The 18,888-nt window shown below is 59.3% G+C and overlaps 1 protein-coding gene across 9 annotated transcripts in view; it reads right to left on the bottom strand.

Annotated features, from left to right (window-relative positions):
- Positions 1-18,888, bottom strand: part of TNS1 (tensin 1) — a 65,663-nt gene that overhangs the window by 37,510 nt on the left and 9,265 nt on the right. For 4 of the 9 annotated variants that reach the window (XM_063400781.1, XM_063400783.1, XM_063400780.1 and 1 more), the window contains 9 exons: positions 8,509-8,547; positions 3,604-3,653; positions 3,133-3,304; positions 2,732-2,782; positions 2,080-2,202; positions 1,722-1,786; positions 1,522-1,605; positions 1,290-1,402; positions 634-694 (listed from right to left, as the gene is read on the bottom strand). In XM_063400781.1, coding sequence (XP_063256851.1) covers positions 634-694; positions 1,290-1,402; positions 1,522-1,605; positions 1,722-1,786; positions 2,080-2,202; positions 2,732-2,782; positions 3,133-3,304; positions 3,604-3,653; positions 8,509-8,547 — 758 coding nt within the window. Of the gene's footprint in view, positions 1-633; positions 695-1,289; positions 1,403-1,521; positions 1,606-1,721; positions 1,787-2,079; positions 2,203-2,731; positions 2,783-3,132; positions 3,305-3,603; positions 3,654-6,337; positions 6,380-8,508; positions 8,548-10,866; positions 10,916-11,170; positions 11,229-16,205; positions 16,739-18,888 lie in introns of those variants that run through there. The other 5 variants (XM_063400787.1, XM_063400789.1, XM_063400784.1 and 2 more) reach the window with 4 other exon arrangements.

The following is an 18,888-nucleotide window of genomic DNA, read 5'->3' as shown; positions in this document are numbered from 1 at the left end:
TACTTTCCTTTTGCCAGTGCCTACTCTCAGAATCAGCATCAGAAAAAGACTGTGGGGAGATTAAAACAGGGGGAAAATCTTTTTTTGGAGAGAGAAAGGATATTAGCTCAGCTGGTCAGAGCATGGTGCTAATTACACCAAGGTTGAGGGTTCAACCCCCATATGGGCAATTTACTTTAGAGTTGGACTCAGTGATCCTTGTGGGTCCCTTCCAACTAAGAATACTCTGCTTTCTGTGAGGACTAATCCAGGCAGGAAAAGCAGTTCTTTAAGCAGGGAGAGAAGAAATGCCCTCATCTCCCAGGGTGCCTCCATCTCCCAGATGTCCCCATCCCTTTCCCCACTCCCTCCGGGGACACCCAGCCCCAGGCTCCGCGCAGCCCCAGGCTCCCTCTGCTGATACGCGGAGTCACTACAGTCCTCGCAGCAGAAGGGTCCAGTATGGCCCAGTATAGCCAGTTACCACCTCAGAAAAAAAGGAAGCCCCTTTTTTTTTTTCTCCTGGCTCCCAAACAGACCAAGCACAGAGCACAAGACCACAGGAGACTTGTCCTTGACCCTCTCTATCCTCCCCCGCTTGCCATGCCCCCCGTGCTGGGCAGTAGGAAAGCCCCATGGCAAGGAGATAGTTACTAGATCCCCGAGGTGTAGACGGGCTGCATGGCCTGGTAGATTTTCAGGAAGGGCCGACAACCTGGAAGACATCAAGGCGGGGAGAAAAGGCACACTGCTGTTAGCCGGCTGGGCGGAGGGGCCAGGGGAGGGATTAGTCACGGGGGAGAAATCCAAACAGGGAGGGAGCCAAAGCAAACAGCCGCTCCCTGCCCCAGCCAGCCCGCACCGATCAAGGGCAACATCTGCAATGGGCAGAAAGGATGCTGTGGATGCTGGGCTGAGAACGGACAAAGCACTCAGTTTGGTTCCTGCAGGACCTGAGGCAAGTGCTGGGCTGGGGATAGGGGTGGGATGATGATCTGGGTGAGGTACCAGCACCAGACGGGATAGTGCATCCCAAACCCCTGCCATCCTTGGAAAAGCTGTCAGAAAAACATTGTCACTCCACAGCTCAGGTTAGTGCCCAGCATCGGGAGGACATCCTCTGAGGGCATCTCTGCCAGAAAAGGGTAGCACCCTGCTAATATGAGTGAAGAGTCTCTGAGAGGGAAAGGGAAATTCCAATTGCCAAGGAAATGGTGGAAACTATCGCCCAAGGAGAACAAGCCTGGCCAGGCAGTGTGGGGTGGTGGTATGGGAAGAAGCAGGCTGGGGAAGCAGCTGGGGGCACCTACCGCCTTTCGACTCAAAGTTGGGGATGCCGTGCATGATGACGTGGTGGAGGAAGAGGGGCTTGTTGTTCATCTTGATGCTGCCAGAGAGGAGCCCACTGAAGTAATGGATGTACCTGGAGGGCAGACAGGCAGCTCAGGGGGCAGAACCCACAGAGGAACATCCACCTTGGGCCCCAGCATCCAACCACCCTATGGGGAAAAACCCAGCCTGCAAAGCTGTGCCAGGACCCACCTCTTCTGGGATGGCTGTCCCACCGGCACCACCTTGTCCTCATAGAAGCGCTTCATGGCAAACCTGTCCAGAGCCTGGTCAGCACTGTGGGGATGAAAGGGCAGATGAGGATGAAGTATTGGCACCAGCACCCCAGCACTACTGGGATGGAGGTCACCAGTGGGCCCCAGGGCCACCCCAGGACCTCATGTGTCTCTCACCTGGCTGAGATGTTGCTGTAGTGCATGTAGGCAGCCACCACCACCCCCAGCCGGCCACGGTTCCCCTGCAGGCACACAGCAGAAGGGGTGTCATGGGGGCAGCGGGGCCTGTGAGCACCCAGGCACAGACACCTCACAGAGGCACACACTGATCCCTATAAGCACACACCAGCCCACAGATGCCCCAACCCTTATTAGGCACACACCAATCTACACAAATGTGCTGACACCTACCCACACCCCAAAGCACAGTTCTCTCCATCACATTCTCTACATCTCTTAGCCTTGAGGCTGCTCAGCCCGATCCCCGCAGCCCCACAGACCCCATCAGTGTGCCCTGGTGACGGGTCCTGCCCACCTTGTTGTGCAGCACCACCACATTGTGTGGCGCTGCGTTGAGCCACGTGTCCATGGCTTTGCAAATGCTGCAGATCTTCTCCAGTGCAGGGGTGTGCATGTCAGGCCATCCGAAATCCAGCACCTGAACAGGGGAACAAACAGCCTGGGGTCACAGGCACTCCTATGCAGAGTTCCCAACCTGCCAGTAGGCAAAGCCCAGGGCACATACACAGGGTAGGCATTACTGTGTTGCTCTGACAGGCAACCTCCCAACCCCAACCCTGCGCCCTCTGGCCAAATCCCCAGGCCAGGGAGACCACCATGGTCCCAGATCTCAGCCCCACCCCCCACCCCAGGTTACTTGGCTCAGCTTCTGAGGGCTCCCCTATTATCAGAGGGATGAGGACAATGCCTTAGGGAGGCCCCCAGGAGATTCCAAACAGCCAGTTTTGGGCTGAGAATGGGGGGCTGAAAGGGTAATGGAAGTCAAGCTGAAATACCACAAACACAGTGTGAAGTCTCAGTGCTTTTCTAAGAGTTTTTCTCAGCTGGATAGAATAGAAAAGGTGGCTGTTTCTCCCCTGGGCATCTTGTAGCAGGGAGCCAGTCCTGCAGACAGGCCTGCCCTGAGGCCCCTGAGACCCCCACTGCTTCTCACATCTGTGACCCACCTTGGGGTGAAGTTTGCTGACATCACGTCTCCGCTCAGAGAGGTTGAAAAGCTTTAGGGAAGATGAAAAACAAAGTGAGAGGACATCTTTCTCCCTTGCTGCAACCTTACCTGTTCCTCACCTCAAAGCCTTCCAAAATCGTGCTATGAGAGGCTTCTCCAGACACATTATCCTGAGTAACACCTTGCCACAGGGCAGTACAATGACCAAAAACTCCCAGAGGGTCTAAAAGGGACTGGTAATCTTCTATGAAGAAAAGAAGTCTATCCAGCGTAGTGCAAAGACCCTCCCTCAACAGAGCCCAGATGAAGACAAGGATGCAGTATCCATCCCCTGCAAGCACCCATCCCCAGCAGCTGAGCACCCCAGCCGCTCCACAGGGACCTGGCTGTGCCCCTCACCACATAGTTGTTGCCATGCTTGGACTTGAGCATGTGGGCCACTTCACGGAGGTTGCTGGAGTAACTCTGCTCCTCGGCCACGCTGGGGTAGGAGACAGCGATGATCCTCTCTGTGATGTACACCAGGTCCAGCTCACAGCTGCTCTCCATGGCTGCTGTCAGGCTCATGCTCCTGGGCAAGGGAGGGGACCACTGTCAAGACACAGCATGGGGAGGGGACACAGGACCCTTCCCCACCCTGCAAGACAGGCTGGGACACATGGGGACACAGCTGCCTGTGGCCTTTCCCCTGCTACCGGTCCTCTTGGGTGTCTTGGGGACCCAGGTTGGGGATTGGTGGGTCAGAACTCCTGTGTCTTCTTCACTGGGAGCATCTCCCAGGTATAGCACCTCTCGAGAAGCAGATGTTGGTGGGAGGGAGCTTCAGGCAGAGCAGAGATGTTCATCAGAAGTGGAAAGTGAGGCAAGTACCTGGATGTTTTGCAGCGTGACTGCCCACTCCTGGGGGATTTTGTGGCATCCTAAAGAAACAGGGAGGAAAAGCAAGTTACTGCCACGACTCAGCCACAGCCAGTACAGAGCTCTTGCTAGAGCTGGATGTGATGGTGCTGCCAAAGCACTAACCCACATCCACCACACTGCACTGAGCATCCTAACACCCCCAAAATATCGCTGTCTCCAAATCCCACCAAGCATCCCAGTGGCACAAGCAGCTTGACACATCCCACATGCAAAACCCAACTCTCACAGCCCCAGTGCTGCTGGGACCAGCTGCCATGGGCACTGTGGGGCCACTGCCTTGCCTAAGGGTCCCAGAGGACCATTTGGGAGGATGCTGAGCAGGTAGACACAGTCTCAGGCACGTCACAAGTCCCTCTGGTCTCCATCAGGCTGCGGGCACACCTGGTGGGACAGAGCTGCTTTGGCCCTGCCTCCCAAGCGGCATCAAGGAGGCAGCCAGGCACGACAGCTTGCTTTGGCCCCAGCTCCACCAAGCCAAACGCCTGGAGGAAATGTTTGAGCTCTTGGAGCAGGAAACTTCTATTTATGCATGTTCTCCAGCCTCGAAAATTTCATCTGCAGCCGGCTTGCTCTGTGACTTTGTGACCTCAGCCGAAAAACAAAGCATGGTTTCCAAAAAAACCGCTGAGGAAAAACACACTCGCACCTCATTAGTTTTAGTATCTCCAGCTAATAAGCAGAAGTCATTTAAAGACTCATCTCACGCAGGCAACACGCCTGGAAGGATCCGAAATGAGAGATGCATCCTGCAGCTGATTCTTTGGATGCCCCACTGCTCCCCAGAGCTGCAAGACTGCTGTTACTCTCCTCAGGGCTTCAGCATCCCACAGTCAGCGCACCAAAGGGAGTGGGCCTTCACCTGCCACTTTCTGCCCACCCAGCACAGTCCCAGAGCTGCTGCCATGGACAGCCAGCGTCACCCTCCACCAGCCTTGCATGTCCCTCTCAAGGTCAGGTTGCCCTGCAGAGCAGAGCCAGGCTCAGCCTGGGGACAATGTCCCTGCTCCCAGCCAAAGCCACTCCAGAAGGCAGCAGCTTTGTCTCAGTGTCCAGAGGTGCTTGAACAGTAATGACTATTCCCCCTCCAGTTTTTCCTCCAATTTGCCAAATTGCCTGCTCACCTCAGAAACCCTCCAGCAATGCTGAGGGCAAATAAGGAGTTAAAATGCAACAAAAAGAGAGGTAAAACCTTTCCTAGGAGAGTCAGGAACAAGTCTGAACCTGAATATAGGCTCATCCCTGCATCACCCACCAGTGATCAGGATGGGATCCCTACCATGGCTTGTTCAGTCCCCTAAATGTTTATAATTGAAATCTCTAGGGTCCCACACCCACCAGCCAGAGGAGCCCCATCAGTCCATGTCACCCCATCCAGCTGCAGCAGCTTCCCAAAACCACAGCCTTTCCCAACAGAGAGCTGACATGGGGAAACCAGGGATCACCCCCAGCTCCCACACAGGTGAACTGAGGCACAGGAGGGCAAGCGAGGTGGGGACGCCAGAGCCCCTCTCCCTCCCCATACCTGGATAGCAGTGAGCCCCTTGCTAATCCATTTCCATGCCATGGTGGCTCCACTCCTGGCACCCTCCAGACCCGGGGGAGCAGGTGCCCACAGCCAGGGCCCTCCAGTGTCCCCTGCCCTGGCGAGAGCCCTCGAGCTCTGCCCCGCTCCCCGGGTGCTGCCCTGCTCCCCCCTTCCCAACCGCAGGCGCGCTGCATCTCTGCAGCCAGCCCCTGCACGAGGAAGAGTCAGCCTGCAATCAGCTGATAGGAGCCAGCGCCACTGTTACTAAACACTCCTGCCTGCCACGGGGCTGGGAGACCTTGCAAACGTCCCCTATGGAGAGAGACTCCAGCCAAGCCAGTATAACCCAGAACAGCCCAGCACAGGACAGGCTGGTCCCAGTTATGTTGGGTTGAAGATCCCTCTGCCATTGCCATCAAGAGTATGCCTTACAGTCCCAAGCTAGCCTGGCATGTCCCCAAGCTCATGGCACCATCCAAAACCTGCAGGTCCCTTCTGCTTGGAAAGGGTGAAGAAAGGCACAAGAAAGGCTTCAGAAATACCAAGAAACTTCCAGGAAAGACAGCACAGCCAGCAAAGGAGGCTTCTGACTGGATTTTCTGAGGATGCTCTTTCCCAGGGTTGGAAACATGTCCTGGACAACCAAAGGGATTAGGCAAAGCCAGATCTCAGGTGAGGAAGGCTTTCATCCTCTCCTCATGGGAACCATCATGCCTGCATCCCTTGGGTCCCAGCCCCAACACACAAGGAGGACAACAACCTGGCTGCAGGCGGGGGGAAGCTGGCCGCGTTGACTTTGGCAGTGCATTTGTCTACACTGTCTTAACAATTTCATGTCCACAGATTAAGTAACAGATCCCCAGCTCCAAGACAGGAAAGCCAGCTTTGCAGCAAAAGCCTCAGACCCCAGTATGCTGGGCTCCACCACCGCCTCTGCCACCAACCCTGGGCATCTCACATGGCCTTTGGCATGGCCATCATCACCTTGGCTGGCAGAGGGAGAGGAATTCAGCGTCCCAGGTATGTTGGGAAACTACAGGAGCATTCCAGGATGAGGGGTTTTGGCTGCAGGGGGTGCTTGCAGCAACAGGACAGGTACAAATGACTCCCCAGGAGGTCCTGAGGCAGTGATCAGCCTCTGTGGCTGGTTGCACTTACCAGAACTTCTACCTGCTTGGTGATGCTCTCCCCCAGGGGTGGCTGCAGACAGGAGCAAAGAAAGGGTGAGAAAAAGGCAAGCAAGAGAGGAGAAACTGAGAGAGGGATACACACACACAGAGGGACCAGGGTCAGAAGCTCCCCCTGGCTATTTCTGGTGCTTCCTAGGAAATGCGTCACAGTTCCATTCCCTTCCCTGCCTGCCAACACGTCCACTCTTCCTAAAGGTTGGGAATTCCCCAAAACCCAAGTGCAGAGCTGGGATACTTGGGTACCAAGGATGCTGCCATCTTGCTTCTCAGACACCGCCACTGGCACTGGACTACTGTAGCCAATGGGAAGCATTTGGCTGAACCCTGAACCTGTTCCAGGATGGGCACCTGGTGCTCCCCACAGATCTGGGATTCCAGATGGATCCTCCATGGTCAGACCCTACAGCAGAGAAGAAAACAACAGGGCAAGACCAGTGTAGTCTCACACCCAGCCTGGCAACTGGCCACCAGCAGGACCAGCTCCCCAGGATAAGCCTGATCCCATAGGGCCAGTGAAGGACCCCAGTGGGAGCAGAGTCAGGGTCTGAGATGCTCAAAACAGGCAAAAATTTGGTGACATGCCACTGGAGAGACCTCTGAAAGGAGGCTGGGGATAGGAATTAACTTCCTGGGCTGGGGAAAAGTGTCTGGACTTCAGACATAGGAAGCAGAAGACAGATACCTCTGTATGGGAATGGTGGTTGTGGTGCCTGGGGGTGGCACAGCAAAAGGACCCAGCTGGGTGGGTCCCCAGATGGGAGTCTTGAGACCAGGAGGTTGGAGGTCACCCCCCAAACCAGGCTGCTCTACCCTTGGCAGCAGGGCCAGAGCAGACATTTCCATTCACGAGGCAGGGCAAACCCTTTCAATTTCCTCCCAAAGCCACAGTAACGGTCCCAGCTCGAAGCCAACATATTTTTGCCGTCGATAAGTGCCCAAAGAGGCTGGCAGGGGCGGGGGGTGCAGGCAGAGATTAAACTCGGGGCAGATAACCACCAAGGGGCCCCAGGGCAGGCAGCGTGTTCCACTCCTACCCCACACCCTTGCCCACCTGGGCTCTTGCACTGCCCTCATGAGCAGGCAGGTGGTCATCCCCTACATTCTCTTTTCAGGTGAGACCCCTGCCCATCTCTGGGCTGCCCAGCCCAGGGCCCCGCATGAGGCACGGATATTGCGGCACTGCCACGCTGCTGAGCCTGAGCTGAAACCCTGCCAGGGCCTCCTCTCCCCGGCGCCTGCCCCAGCAAGCCTTGGCACACGTCTGGAGCAAAAAGGAAGGGCTGCCGCACTGGCCTCGGGCTATGCCAGTCTCCCTGCTGCCACGTGCCCGCCCTGCCTACTGCCACGGGCATCACCAGGCTGGGGATGGGGCAGGGCAGCTGCTCTGCTGGCAAGATGCTGTCTGGTAGGCACCATCATGTCATGCTTCCCAAACCTCTTGCTGGCCATGGCCCTGCTCCAGGTGACACCCCAGAGCCCAGTCACGGCCTGGAGCACTGTGGCAAAGGACTGTGGCTGTCAGCACCCCACACCCGCCCTCCCCAGGACAGGGTGAACGGAGATGATGCATCCAGCTGTTCTCCTGGAGTCCAGAGAGGACAGGGTGGGAACAGCCTGCGTCGCCCTGGCCCCAGCAGATTATTAAAGGCCCCCAGGACAGACAATAGGAGAGGGTGACAATAACAAGAGCTGCAAATGCACGGCCTTGGACGCCCCGAGCCAAAGGCTGGGGCCATCTGGTACAGCCATCTCCGGGTATGCAAGAAACCTCCCCAGCTCTGTCCAGGGAGGGAAGGCCCTCTGCGCCAGGGGACCCAGAGCCCTGGACAGTCACGTCCTATCTGCCTCTCAGCAATCCTGCAAGCCCCTCTTCCCTGCAAGCTCCAGGAGTTCCATGATGGCTGAGCTGCTCCAACTTGTACTGCTCAGCTATGGGATGCCCTTCAGCCTGCAATGGTGGGGGGCACAGCACCAAAACGGGGGTGCCCTTACCCGCAGCTCAGGACCCTTGTGGTTTTGAGAGTGGAAGATTCACGTCTGAAAGCCCTGGGACAGAAAGCCCTATACCCACAGCAGGATGCTCTAGCATCCCCAGAGCCCTGGCTGTCACCCATGGCTCACAGTGGAGGTGTCACTCACCAGCTCATAGTTGACAGTGGGGGAGCAGGGGGTCACAGCCTGCAAGGAAGCAGAAAAGAGCCAGAATTAGTCCCTGAACACCCCTGTCCAACATGGGGTATGGGAAAAGGCTGGAATGCAGCACTGACCCCCCACCCACCCCACAGCACACACTCAAGCCAGTGACAAGGGCATCCACAGCCTTGCCACCCCAGGCAGGAGCATAGGCAGCATCCCAAAGTCAAGGCTGGCTTCCTGGGAGTGGGAGCGGGCTCAGGGCCCTGGCAGCTGTGCCATTCGTCCCTGGCCAGGGAGCCAGGACAGCCCCAGCCCGGGTGGGCATGGCGAGCACAGCCCAGTGCAGCGCAGGGCGGGCGCCTGATGCCAAGAGCAGCTAGCTCCTGGAACAAACCCCAGCCCAGCCTCGTGAGCTCCTGCAGCCGCCAGATGAACAGCCCGGCTATTGTTACCTTAATTACCAGCGGCAATTACTGACAATTAACCTTGGGTTTTGCGTGCACCCCAGTCCGTCGGGAAGCAGCAGCATGCCAGGGTGGGAGAGGCAGCATCTTGTCGGTGCTGGGGCGGTGGGCACAGGCACCTCAGTTCTGTGTTGGCCCAGAGATGCCAAGAGTAGTGGCGGGGTGTGATTCAGGGCACTTTGTCCTCTACAAATCCCACCAGGAGCAGTGACCCACAGTAAACCATCCCCTGCCCTATCCCAGGATGGAGCCAAGATGGCAACCACTGAAGGGCTGGTCCTTACCACGGCAGCATGGGGACCCACACACCCCACTCTGCCTCTCCTGCCCCAGGCCATAAAAAGAAGGATTCGCCCCAAGCACCCCACTTGGAGCACCCAAATCCCATCCCATCCTGGTCCGCAGAGCACAATGCCCAGCGCCTGCTCCCCATGCCGGCTGCCAGCCTCTTCCCATCCCGTCTCACTGTTTTCTTCAGGAGTTCCTCCTCCTCCCGCTCCCTTCCCCTGCGCATTATTATTATGATTTTATTCTAATGCAGAAACGCTTCCATAAAAGGCCCTTTTCCCTGCCCCGCGGCGCTGGCCCCGCGCCAGCCTCCCTGGAATGTTCTCCGGCAGCGAGCTGCTGCTGCTGCGGACGGAGCCGACGAGGGCTGTGCCGTACCCTGCACCGTGCCCCGCACACTCCCGTGCTCCTCCCCTGGGGATGCTCAACAAGCGCCCCTGACCCCCGCCCAGCACCAGCCACCGGGCCAGAGATGGGGGAAACACGCAGCTCCCCCACAATGGACACACTGGTCCTACAGCCAGGTAGGGTCCATGCCCAGTCCCCCTCTGCTGTCAGCATGAGGAAGTTTGCAGGCTACAGAGGCACCTCTGGCTGGAAAAGGGAAAAAACTGGGGTGCCTGTGGTTGTATTTCCCTGCCGTCAGGGATTCTCTGATGTTTAATATGGGCTTGTGCTCACCCGACATCACTCTTCCCATCCACAGGAGACAGCAACTCAGGCTGTATGGCATCCCAGAAAGGCAGTTTTACAAGGACTGCAGGAATGTAAAGCTGTTTCCCTCTCTCAAGTTTGGCTCAAACATGCCCCCAGTTCAAGCAGAAGGAAGACCCTGCCCCAGGCAATGGACCCCATTCCCAGGGCAGTCCAGTTCCTGACCTAGCGGTGCACGAGCACCCCTCCTTCCCCACGGGACCAGTGAGAGTATCGCTCCATACAGGACCGCAGCGATCCCCAGAACGGCCACCATCTCTGTCCTCAGGGCTTCCTGCATCCCTCGGAGCAGGGAGGGGTGGGAAAGGCAGGGGGACACGCACACCCCTGGTCCAGGCTCCGCTTCGCCGTGGCAGACACAGCGGCCTTTCTTCTCCCCCTCACCGGTGTTTGCATTCCTGCCGGCTGGCCCCCGCCGCCGACCCCGCCGCCCAGCAGCCCTGCCCAGGAATGCGAGGAACGAGGCGCAGCAGGGCTGCCGCCCACCCCACCAGCCCCCCACGGCCCCCCACCCGCCCACTCGGCCCCCCAGGTCGTAGCCCCATCCCTCCCAGCAGTCACATCCCACGAGCTGCTGCCTTGAGACCCGAGTTTTGCCAAGCAGAAAAATCAGTTTCCCAGCAAAGGAGGCCCCATGGCCACGAGTGATAGCAGTCTCTGATGTCTCATAAAGGGTTGGGCACACCCCGCAGCCTTCCGCTGGAAAGCGATGATGAGCTCCCTCGCTCATCACCAGCTGTCACTATACCTAGAGAAACTCGATACCCCTGACATGTCCAAGCCCAGAAATAAACACCTGGCTGCCAAACCCCTGACAGTCCCCAGCCACACCGTCATAGTGCAGAGTAGCTCATGAGATCTACCTAACCCCTCCAGCTGCAGCTCAGGGACTGACCTCTGCACCACAGATCCTGACAGGACTTCAGCACCATTTCACAAGAACTGAGCGAGGCTGGAGGAATGCAGACATCCACCTCCTATCCAGGGATGAGACACCTCAGAGCCTTCTCCAGGCTGCAACCACTGCTCACACCTCCCTCCCTCAGCACCTCCTTCCTCTCCCTCCTCCTCCCTCAGTAAAACAACCCTTGCACCCATGGAAGTGCCCAGGGCCACTGCCAGGTCCTGCTCCAGTGGAGCAACCCCGTGGGTTGTAGCCCCAGCCTGCAGGATGCCGGCAGGGCTGGGGGAGAACAAACCTCCATGGAGGGGCCCTGCGATTCAGGAACAGGCTGGGTCAGTGCAGGACGGGGCTCTCCCCAGCTGGGCTGCTGGAGCTGGGCGAGCACTGGCCCACAGCCCACAGCATGGCCCGTCCTGCTGCCGGTGGGTGATCCAGGCCCATCTCTGACGCATATCCCTTCCTTTGGGTGGCGGTTTTTGTTTTTCCCTTCCCCAGGAGCTCCGATAAACATTCTGGAGCCGGACAATATCCGGGCTGGTGCTGACCCTTACTATGCCAGGAGCAGATGCAGCACCAGCCACCCTAGCCCTCACACAGATCCCTGCACACCAGAGATGCTTCCCATGGCCAGGCACTGAGATGCTGGCAAGCCAGCCCAGCTGGTGTGACTGGAGCTGGAGACACGCTGTCAAAAGGGACACTGGCATCCCAGACCCTCCCAAAGCAAGTCAGCTTCATGGCCCCCCTATTTAGAAAGAATGTGGACCCCAAGAGAGGGAATCAAGGCACCCTACTCCCTCCAGCCCTGGAAGTGGTTCCCCTGCCCAAGCCACCCTGTGGTCTGGAAATGCATTTGTCAAAGAGGAATATGACTCAGTGGCCACATTGGTGTCCCACAGGACAATGCTTGGGCAGCATAAATGCCAGCTCAGCCCATGTGATCCCACCTCATGGGGTCCCACATCACCCCATGAGGGACCACTTCCTCTCAAGCAAGTTCATCTCAGCTTTTTGCCACCTACAAAATCACTTCCCCATGCACCCCATAAATCTCTGCTCATCCCGAGACCCTGCCTCAAGCAAAGAGGATCCCAGGGACAGCCATGGGCCACAGCAATTTCCCCAGCCACTCCCCTTTTCCCCTACTCACCAGTCCCTCCAGCCCAGCCACCAAGCCCTGCCAAGCCCCCTCTTAGCCATAGCATGGGGCAAATTGTGCGCTGCCATTGGGCACCTCGCAGCCAAAGACATTTTTAGGGGACAGGTTGGCACTACTAAACTGGGGATATCAGGGAAGGGTTTTCCCTCTCCAGCACCCCTGCTCCCCATTCCAGCTGCAGCATCCTTCTCCCTTGCCAGGCCCAAGGGACTATAGTGTCTATACTCTGATTACCTTCCTGCCCAGCACAGGGGTCAGGTCCCCCCTGCCTACACCATGTGCTGGCTGCTCCTGCCCTCACATTTTTTGCAGCTCTGGCAAAACTCCTGTTTATGCAACATGTCCCCGGCGGGAGGACGGCATGTTTCCATGCACGCCCGCTCCCCCCCCATTCCAGCTCCACCCTGCCCAGCACAGCCCCAGTATGTGAAGCACGGCGCAGCCACACAGAACCCCAGACCTCTGGCATGGGGGTCGCTGGGAGGGGGCAGCACCCCACACAGCCCCTCTTTGCCCCCACCAGTGTCCAGGGGTGCTGCTTTTGGGACTTATTCCATCAGGTGGGGGTAACTGGCAGATGCGCTGAAGGGCAGGGGAGCGGCTTGGCCAGCAGCTCAGGGTGAGTCAGACTGGGCTGATGTTGGGGCACGGAGGTCTCACCGCTCCCAGGCTTCCCTCCAAGCATCCCCAGCCCGCCCTGCAGCTGGGTCAGGGACGACTGTCACTGTGCCATCCCCTCCGTGCCTGGATGCCTGGACAGCACCTTTGCCAAGGCAAAAGCCATCAAGCCTACCCTGCCCCTGCATTGCCCAAGAGATGCTGGGGGCACCAGTGAGAGTACCACTGGGCAAAGAGCCACTCAGGGATGTCCCCCAGGCTGGGACAAGCGCTATCTCCTCTGTCTCTCCCCTGGTATGTTGATGAGGAGCCGCCCTGTGGCCCATCCCCGCCAGGAAGGCGGCAGCAGGACCAGGACAGAGGTTACCCAGTACACGTAGCCCTGCAAATCAGGGATGAAATGCCACAGGGGACACCAGCCATTCCACCCCACAGTGGCCGTGGGGGCCACCACTGGCACCCCAAGACACCCTGGGACACACAGCACACCGGGAGGTTGATGACCCCCAGCAGCCCATGGCTGGCCTGGCCAGCAGCCCTGGCACAGGGATATGGGACAGGACAGGAAAAACAATGTACAGAGAAGCTTCAAGGGGTTGCAATGGAGGCAGCTGCACCAAAATAGCCCTGGTTTCAACCCAAATAAGGGCAGGTCCCGGCTCCGGGGCGGTTTGAGCAATCAGCCTCAGTGCTGCCAAGTGCAGATGAGGGGAAGGGAGAGAAGGTAGCATCCTTGACCCTGTTTGGGGGAAGAAGTGTGTTTTTGGGGGTCAGGAGGGGGACAGAGATGCCTCCACATGACTAGGACAGGGACTGTCCCTACTTTGCTTGCAGGCGCTGGCTTGGCACAGGGCTGGCCACGGGCAGGGATATGCTGTGCTCCAGTGCCTAAAAAGGCAACATCTGGAGGCAGCAGGTCTGGATCCAGCCTCACGGGCCAGCATGCGCCTGCCTGGCTCTGGCCCCAAAGCCCCTGCCCTGCCCTGCTCTGCCACCAGCACCACACATGTGTGCTGCCACCCCAGTGGGGGGACACCCCTCAGCCCAGACCCATGGGGACCCCACAGCCAGCCTAAGGGAGAGCATGGGGTCACTGCCCCCTTTGCACCAGTCTTCCCCAAGAAAAAGTACCAAGATCTCCCCACCCCTCACCAACTCCCAGAGCCAAACCAGACACCAGGATTGGCCAGGGAGCAGCTTCTGCACCAGGGATAGGCTGGGAACAGAGTCACACGAGGACTCTGGGCTGGGACAGACTCTGCTGCAGAGGGTTTCACCAGGACTGGTCCATGAACAGGTTCTTACATTGACTTGGTCAATGCACGGATTCTTACATGAGATTGGGCAGCAACTAGATTCTCATCTGGGGTTGGTCTGTGTGTGGATTCTCACCTGAGATTAGTAAATGCATGGACTGTCACACAGGATTGCCCTCACATGGATTCTTACATGGGATTAATCACTCCACAGGTTGTCCCACAGGACTGGTCAATCCATGGATTCTGACAGGTGATTGGCCAGAGCCCTGACTCCCATGCAGGATTGGTCAGGGCAGAGATTCCCACACAGGACTGGCCAGCGCACAGATTCTCACATGGGACTGATCAACAAAGGGATTCTGACGCGGGACTGGCTGGAGCAGGGGCACTCCTGTGGGACTGGTCAGCACTCCAGCCTGTCAACAGTCTGTGCCCACCTTGAGCCCAGTGCGGGATCCTTCCCACAGATCCACTCTGGCGGAGCATCAGGCAAACCCCTTCCTGTGCACTCAGACTGCTGCACTCTTTGGGCTGCCTCCCAGCACCAGGGGCATCTGCCAGTGCCCATAGGTCTGGACCTACCTCGAGCGGTGGTCAAGGTGCCAAAATAAGCCCTGGCTTCCCCAAGGGGTCTTAGTCCCCCAGTACTGAGCCCAAGGGCTCTAACTGTGAGGGAAAGGCAGATGGAGAAGAGCCAGTGCTGTGTCCTCACCCTGCAGGACAGAGCTGAGAACACTACAGTGAAACTGAAAGGCTCAGCAGCACCTCCAAAACTGGTGTCACCCCCACATTTAGTTTCGAGAAGGTGAGGGAATAGGAGGAAGAGGTGGAGACAAAGAAAGATACTCCCCCCTACCCAGGAGCTGTGCTGTGGGACTGCTCTTCTCTCGTGTCCCAAAACCCATCAGGGAAGCTCCAGTGCTGATCAGGGTCTTCTGACACTGTGACCGGATACCCCGGAGATGGGCTGCACAAGGCCAGGGACCAGAGAGTGTCAAAGCAAGAAGGAAGGTGGCCAAGGGCAGGAGCACATGGAGCCCCCAACTCAGGACCCCAAAAGGGCACATGGGGGAGCACAGCTCCAAGGCCCAGCACCCTGCCCGGGGCTAGCAGGATCACTAAGAAGAATTACTTCGTTAGAGCAGGGGAGAGCTGGAGGTTTGTTTTCTATGGATACACTTTCCCTGGCGGTGGCTTCAGACTCCAGACAGGACACACTTTGTCTTCCCAGTGCCATCACGCTGTAGGGACAAGAGGTGCCTGCTTGGTTGCCCCCCAGAACGCTCAGACTCAAGCGCCGTAAGCACCCAGGGGGCGCAACCACTGTCACCCCACTGTCCCTGCCCACTGTCCCCCAGAACACACCCTGGGGTCACCGGTCCAGCACCAGGGCTGACGCCAGCGCCGAGAGGGCTCAGGCGCCCGGGAACCGAGCACTTCTCTTTTTTTCCTTGTTTTCCCGTTAAACCCAAGCGGGCCGATGCCTCCCTCGCTCGGTCGTTTCCTCTCCGAGAAGCACAGCCCAAAAACATCTGCGCTGGGACCTGCCCTGACGGAGTTAACCCTCTGCGGGCCCGGCGGCGCCGAGGGGCCGGGGATCCCTGCCGGGGGGGCGGCGGGGGGGGGGGGCGCTGGCACCCGCCGGGGCTCTCTCGCCACTCATTAACCCGGAGTTTAACCATTGACGGTGCCGCCGGGCAGGGGGGTTAACCCGCGGGCTGCCAGGCTGTCCCGGCCGAGGGGCAGCCCCTCACCGAGTCCCCCCCTCGGGGGTGACAGGCGCCCGGCATCGCCCCCCCCGGCTGCGGGGCGGGAGCGGGGTGCTGGGGGCGGACCCCGCTTTCCCGCGCAGTCCTCGCTCCACGGGGACGTGTCCCTGCGCACTCGGGAGCGGGGGGCACGCAAACCCCAGCGCCTGTGTGTCCCCCTCCGGGACACCCGGAGAGTCACCGGCCCTGGCGAGGCGGGGAGAGGGGCACGGGGGGCACGGCCCCCGGAGCCGCTCACAGGTCCCTGCCGGCAGCACACCGGCCCTCACCCCCTGCCCAAGTTCTCCTCCCTGCGAGCACCGCACCGCCCTCTTCAAGCCCCCCCGCACCCCGAGACCCCCTCTAGTGACAGACAGCTCTGGACCCCCCCCCAAACACGGGGGGCAGCACCCCCCTCCACGCACCACCCCATCACCGCTCGGATACCCCGCATGGCCCCCGCCCCCTGGAGAGGTGACACCCCTGCCAGCACCCCCCCGGCCCGGGGCGCCTGAGAACCCCTGTGCCCTCACCGCCCGCCCGTACCTGGTTCATGACGCTCCCGAAATCCATCCGGGGTCTCGCCTGCCTACATCCGAGAGGGACGGCACCGCAGCCTCACCTGGCCCCGGGGGCGCGGGGGGCGGCCGGAGGGGCCGCGGGGGGCAGGCGGGAGCCCGGCGTCGCCCGGGCGGGCAGGCGTGAAGGCAGACTGCAGGCAGAGCCCCCCTCCCTCCCCGGGCCAAGCCTCGAGAAGGAAGGAAGGAAGGAGGGAGGGAGGAGGGAGGGGAGGGAAGGAGGGGGAGAGCCGAAGGGTTTCGCTCCCCAGAAGCGAGACCCCGGCGATGGAGGGGCGCAGGGAAGTCCCGCCGGGTCCCCGCTCCCCTCCGCACCCCCGGGGCGGCCGGGGGCTGGGGAGCCCGGGGGCGCCGGCCCCGGCCGTGGGGAGGAATGGGGTCCCGGTCGACTTTTTCCACCGCTCCCTCCCTTCTCTCGCTTCTCCCTCTTTCTTCTCCTCTTCCCTCTCCCCAGCTGCACGGCGCGCTCCAAGTCCGGCCCCGCTCCGCTCCCCTCGCCTCCCCCAAAAACGCCCTTAAAGGCAACCGGGAGCCTGACTCGAGCAGCTGGCCCTGGGGTAGGGGTGCCGGCAGGTGGGCAGACCTCCCCCCCCAAAAAAAAATCACCCCCCCACACACACCTCCGCAACCTCCCCCTTGCAAGTTCCCGGCAGCCGGTGCCGAGGGGCCGCGGCGGGCGGCGGGGTGCAGCGGGGTCGGGGCCTTATCGCCCCGCGTGACGCCACCGGCGTCCCTGTGCCCTTGGCGGGGGGGTGGCACGGACCGTGTGTGGGGCCCTGCTTGGGGCCGGCCTGGCACCCCCTGGCACAACCTGGTGCCCCCCTGCCATATGCGGGACCAAGTGGCCAACTAATGGTCCTTGGGTGTCCCACACCCCCGGTGTTGGGGAGGATGTGATTTATCAACCCGCCTCTCAACTAAAAATCAAAGCCAAAATGCTGGAAAAGCCCCGTCTGTCCCTCAGCATGTAAAAGTCATGCCAGTCCCAGCTTGCCTGTCCCAAACCTGGAGTGTGCCCAGCATCTCCCTGGCCCTCCTCCTGTCTCCCTTCCTCCTCCTTCCTTCTCCTCCTCCTCCTCAGGGGGCTGCATGTCGATGGATGGAGCCCTGGTCTCCCTTGCTGCCCCTAGGACAACCCAGCCCCAGCCCTGCTGTACAAGCAAGTGCTCAGTGCCAGGAGACCCCACAGCAAAGAGGGGAAGCCCACCAGCAGTGGCCCAGAGAGTGGTGAGCTGGCCAGGGAGGCGGCGAGCCAGGCACCCGGCCCAGTGCTGTTGACATTTTCTCACCCAACGCCTCCCCGTTCCTGTTTGCATTTCCGTCCTGAAGCTGTGGGCTCAGCCAAAAGGCTGGAACTGGCTCTGCTGGAGTGGTGCAGGACCCCAAAACCCCTCCTACCTCACCACCCTGAAGGTGATCACCAGCTCACCAGGGAGGGGTCTGTGGTAAGGAGTTCTCCCACTGCTCACCTCCAAGTCCCCCTGAGGAACACCACCCCTGTGAGTACACTCCAAGGAGATCTTTCCCAGTTCCTCTATGCCTCAGTTTCCCTTCATGCCACAGCAATCCAACACTGCCATGGGTGGGAGCACCAGAAGGCACTGTGGACCCTTCCTGCTGCCAAGGACAAAGCACCAGAGCCACACATCTGTGGAGGGCATCTCCTCATCCCCCTCCCAAGCTAGCACCAGCCAGCCCTTCTGCCCTCCCCAGCACCCAGCAGCACAGGGTCAGATCCCAACAGCTACCACTCTAAGGACAAAATCCCATGGCTAGGATCCACTGACACCCCTAAACAAGTTCCAGGCCAGGATTCACTGACACCCCTAAACAAGTCCCACCATCACCACAGCCCACAAAAAACAGGCATCCCAAAAGATGGAAGTGCTGCAACAAGGATGGAAGGGCAACAAACATCCCACACCAGCAGAGCACAGCATAGACCCCAGCCCATCTCCAGCACAGACCCCTGCACAGGCCCCAGAGCCCAAACTCCTCAGGAGGAGGCCACAGGATGGCTCCCAGGCCCTGGGAAACATCAGCAGAGGAAGAGCTGGGGCCAGATGGGAAAGTATCAGCAACTGAATGGGATGGAAATGAGTGGGTGAGCGAAGGGCACTGATAGCATGTCCCTGTCCTGGTCCCAGGGCAGTGACAGGAACTGTCCCCTGGGGACATGACGTGTCCCTTTCACAGGACACAGCCAGAGAAGTCCTGACAACATCCTTGAACTACAGCTGCCAAAGTATCTCCCAGAGCCATAGGGTCAAAGTGCCAGTGGGAGCAAGTCCAGCGGTCTGCAAAGCAGCTCCAATGACTCCCAGCTCTGCAAACCACCCCTCACATAAAAAAGTTCCTCTGTGACCCAAAACAAACACCCTTGAGCATCATTACCCCAGATGTCATTGGAAGGAGACCTGGGGACCAGGCACCCAGGTGTGGTTCCTCTCCAGAGATTAAAGCACACAGGAGATAAGTCCCAGTGCAGGGTCTGCAGAGCCCCTCTTGAGCCAGAGCTTTCAGCTGTTTTGGGATCACTGCCACCTCTTGGAGGCTCCTGGGAGTCCACAGGGACCCAGCACCCCTCCCAGGGCAGGTCTGAGGAGGAGTGGCCATGGGGGATGCAAACAGATCTGGGAAGGGAGAAAATC

The sequence above is a fragment of the Prinia subflava genome, chromosome 6, assembly GCF_021018805.1.
Source record: "Prinia subflava isolate CZ2003 ecotype Zambia chromosome 6, Cam_Psub_1.2, whole genome shotgun sequence".
Classification (NCBI taxonomy): Eukaryota; Metazoa; Chordata; class Aves; order Passeriformes; family Cisticolidae; genus Prinia; species Prinia subflava.
Note: the sequence above shows the minus strand (reverse complement) of the source record. Positions and strands in the feature narration are given on the sequence as shown.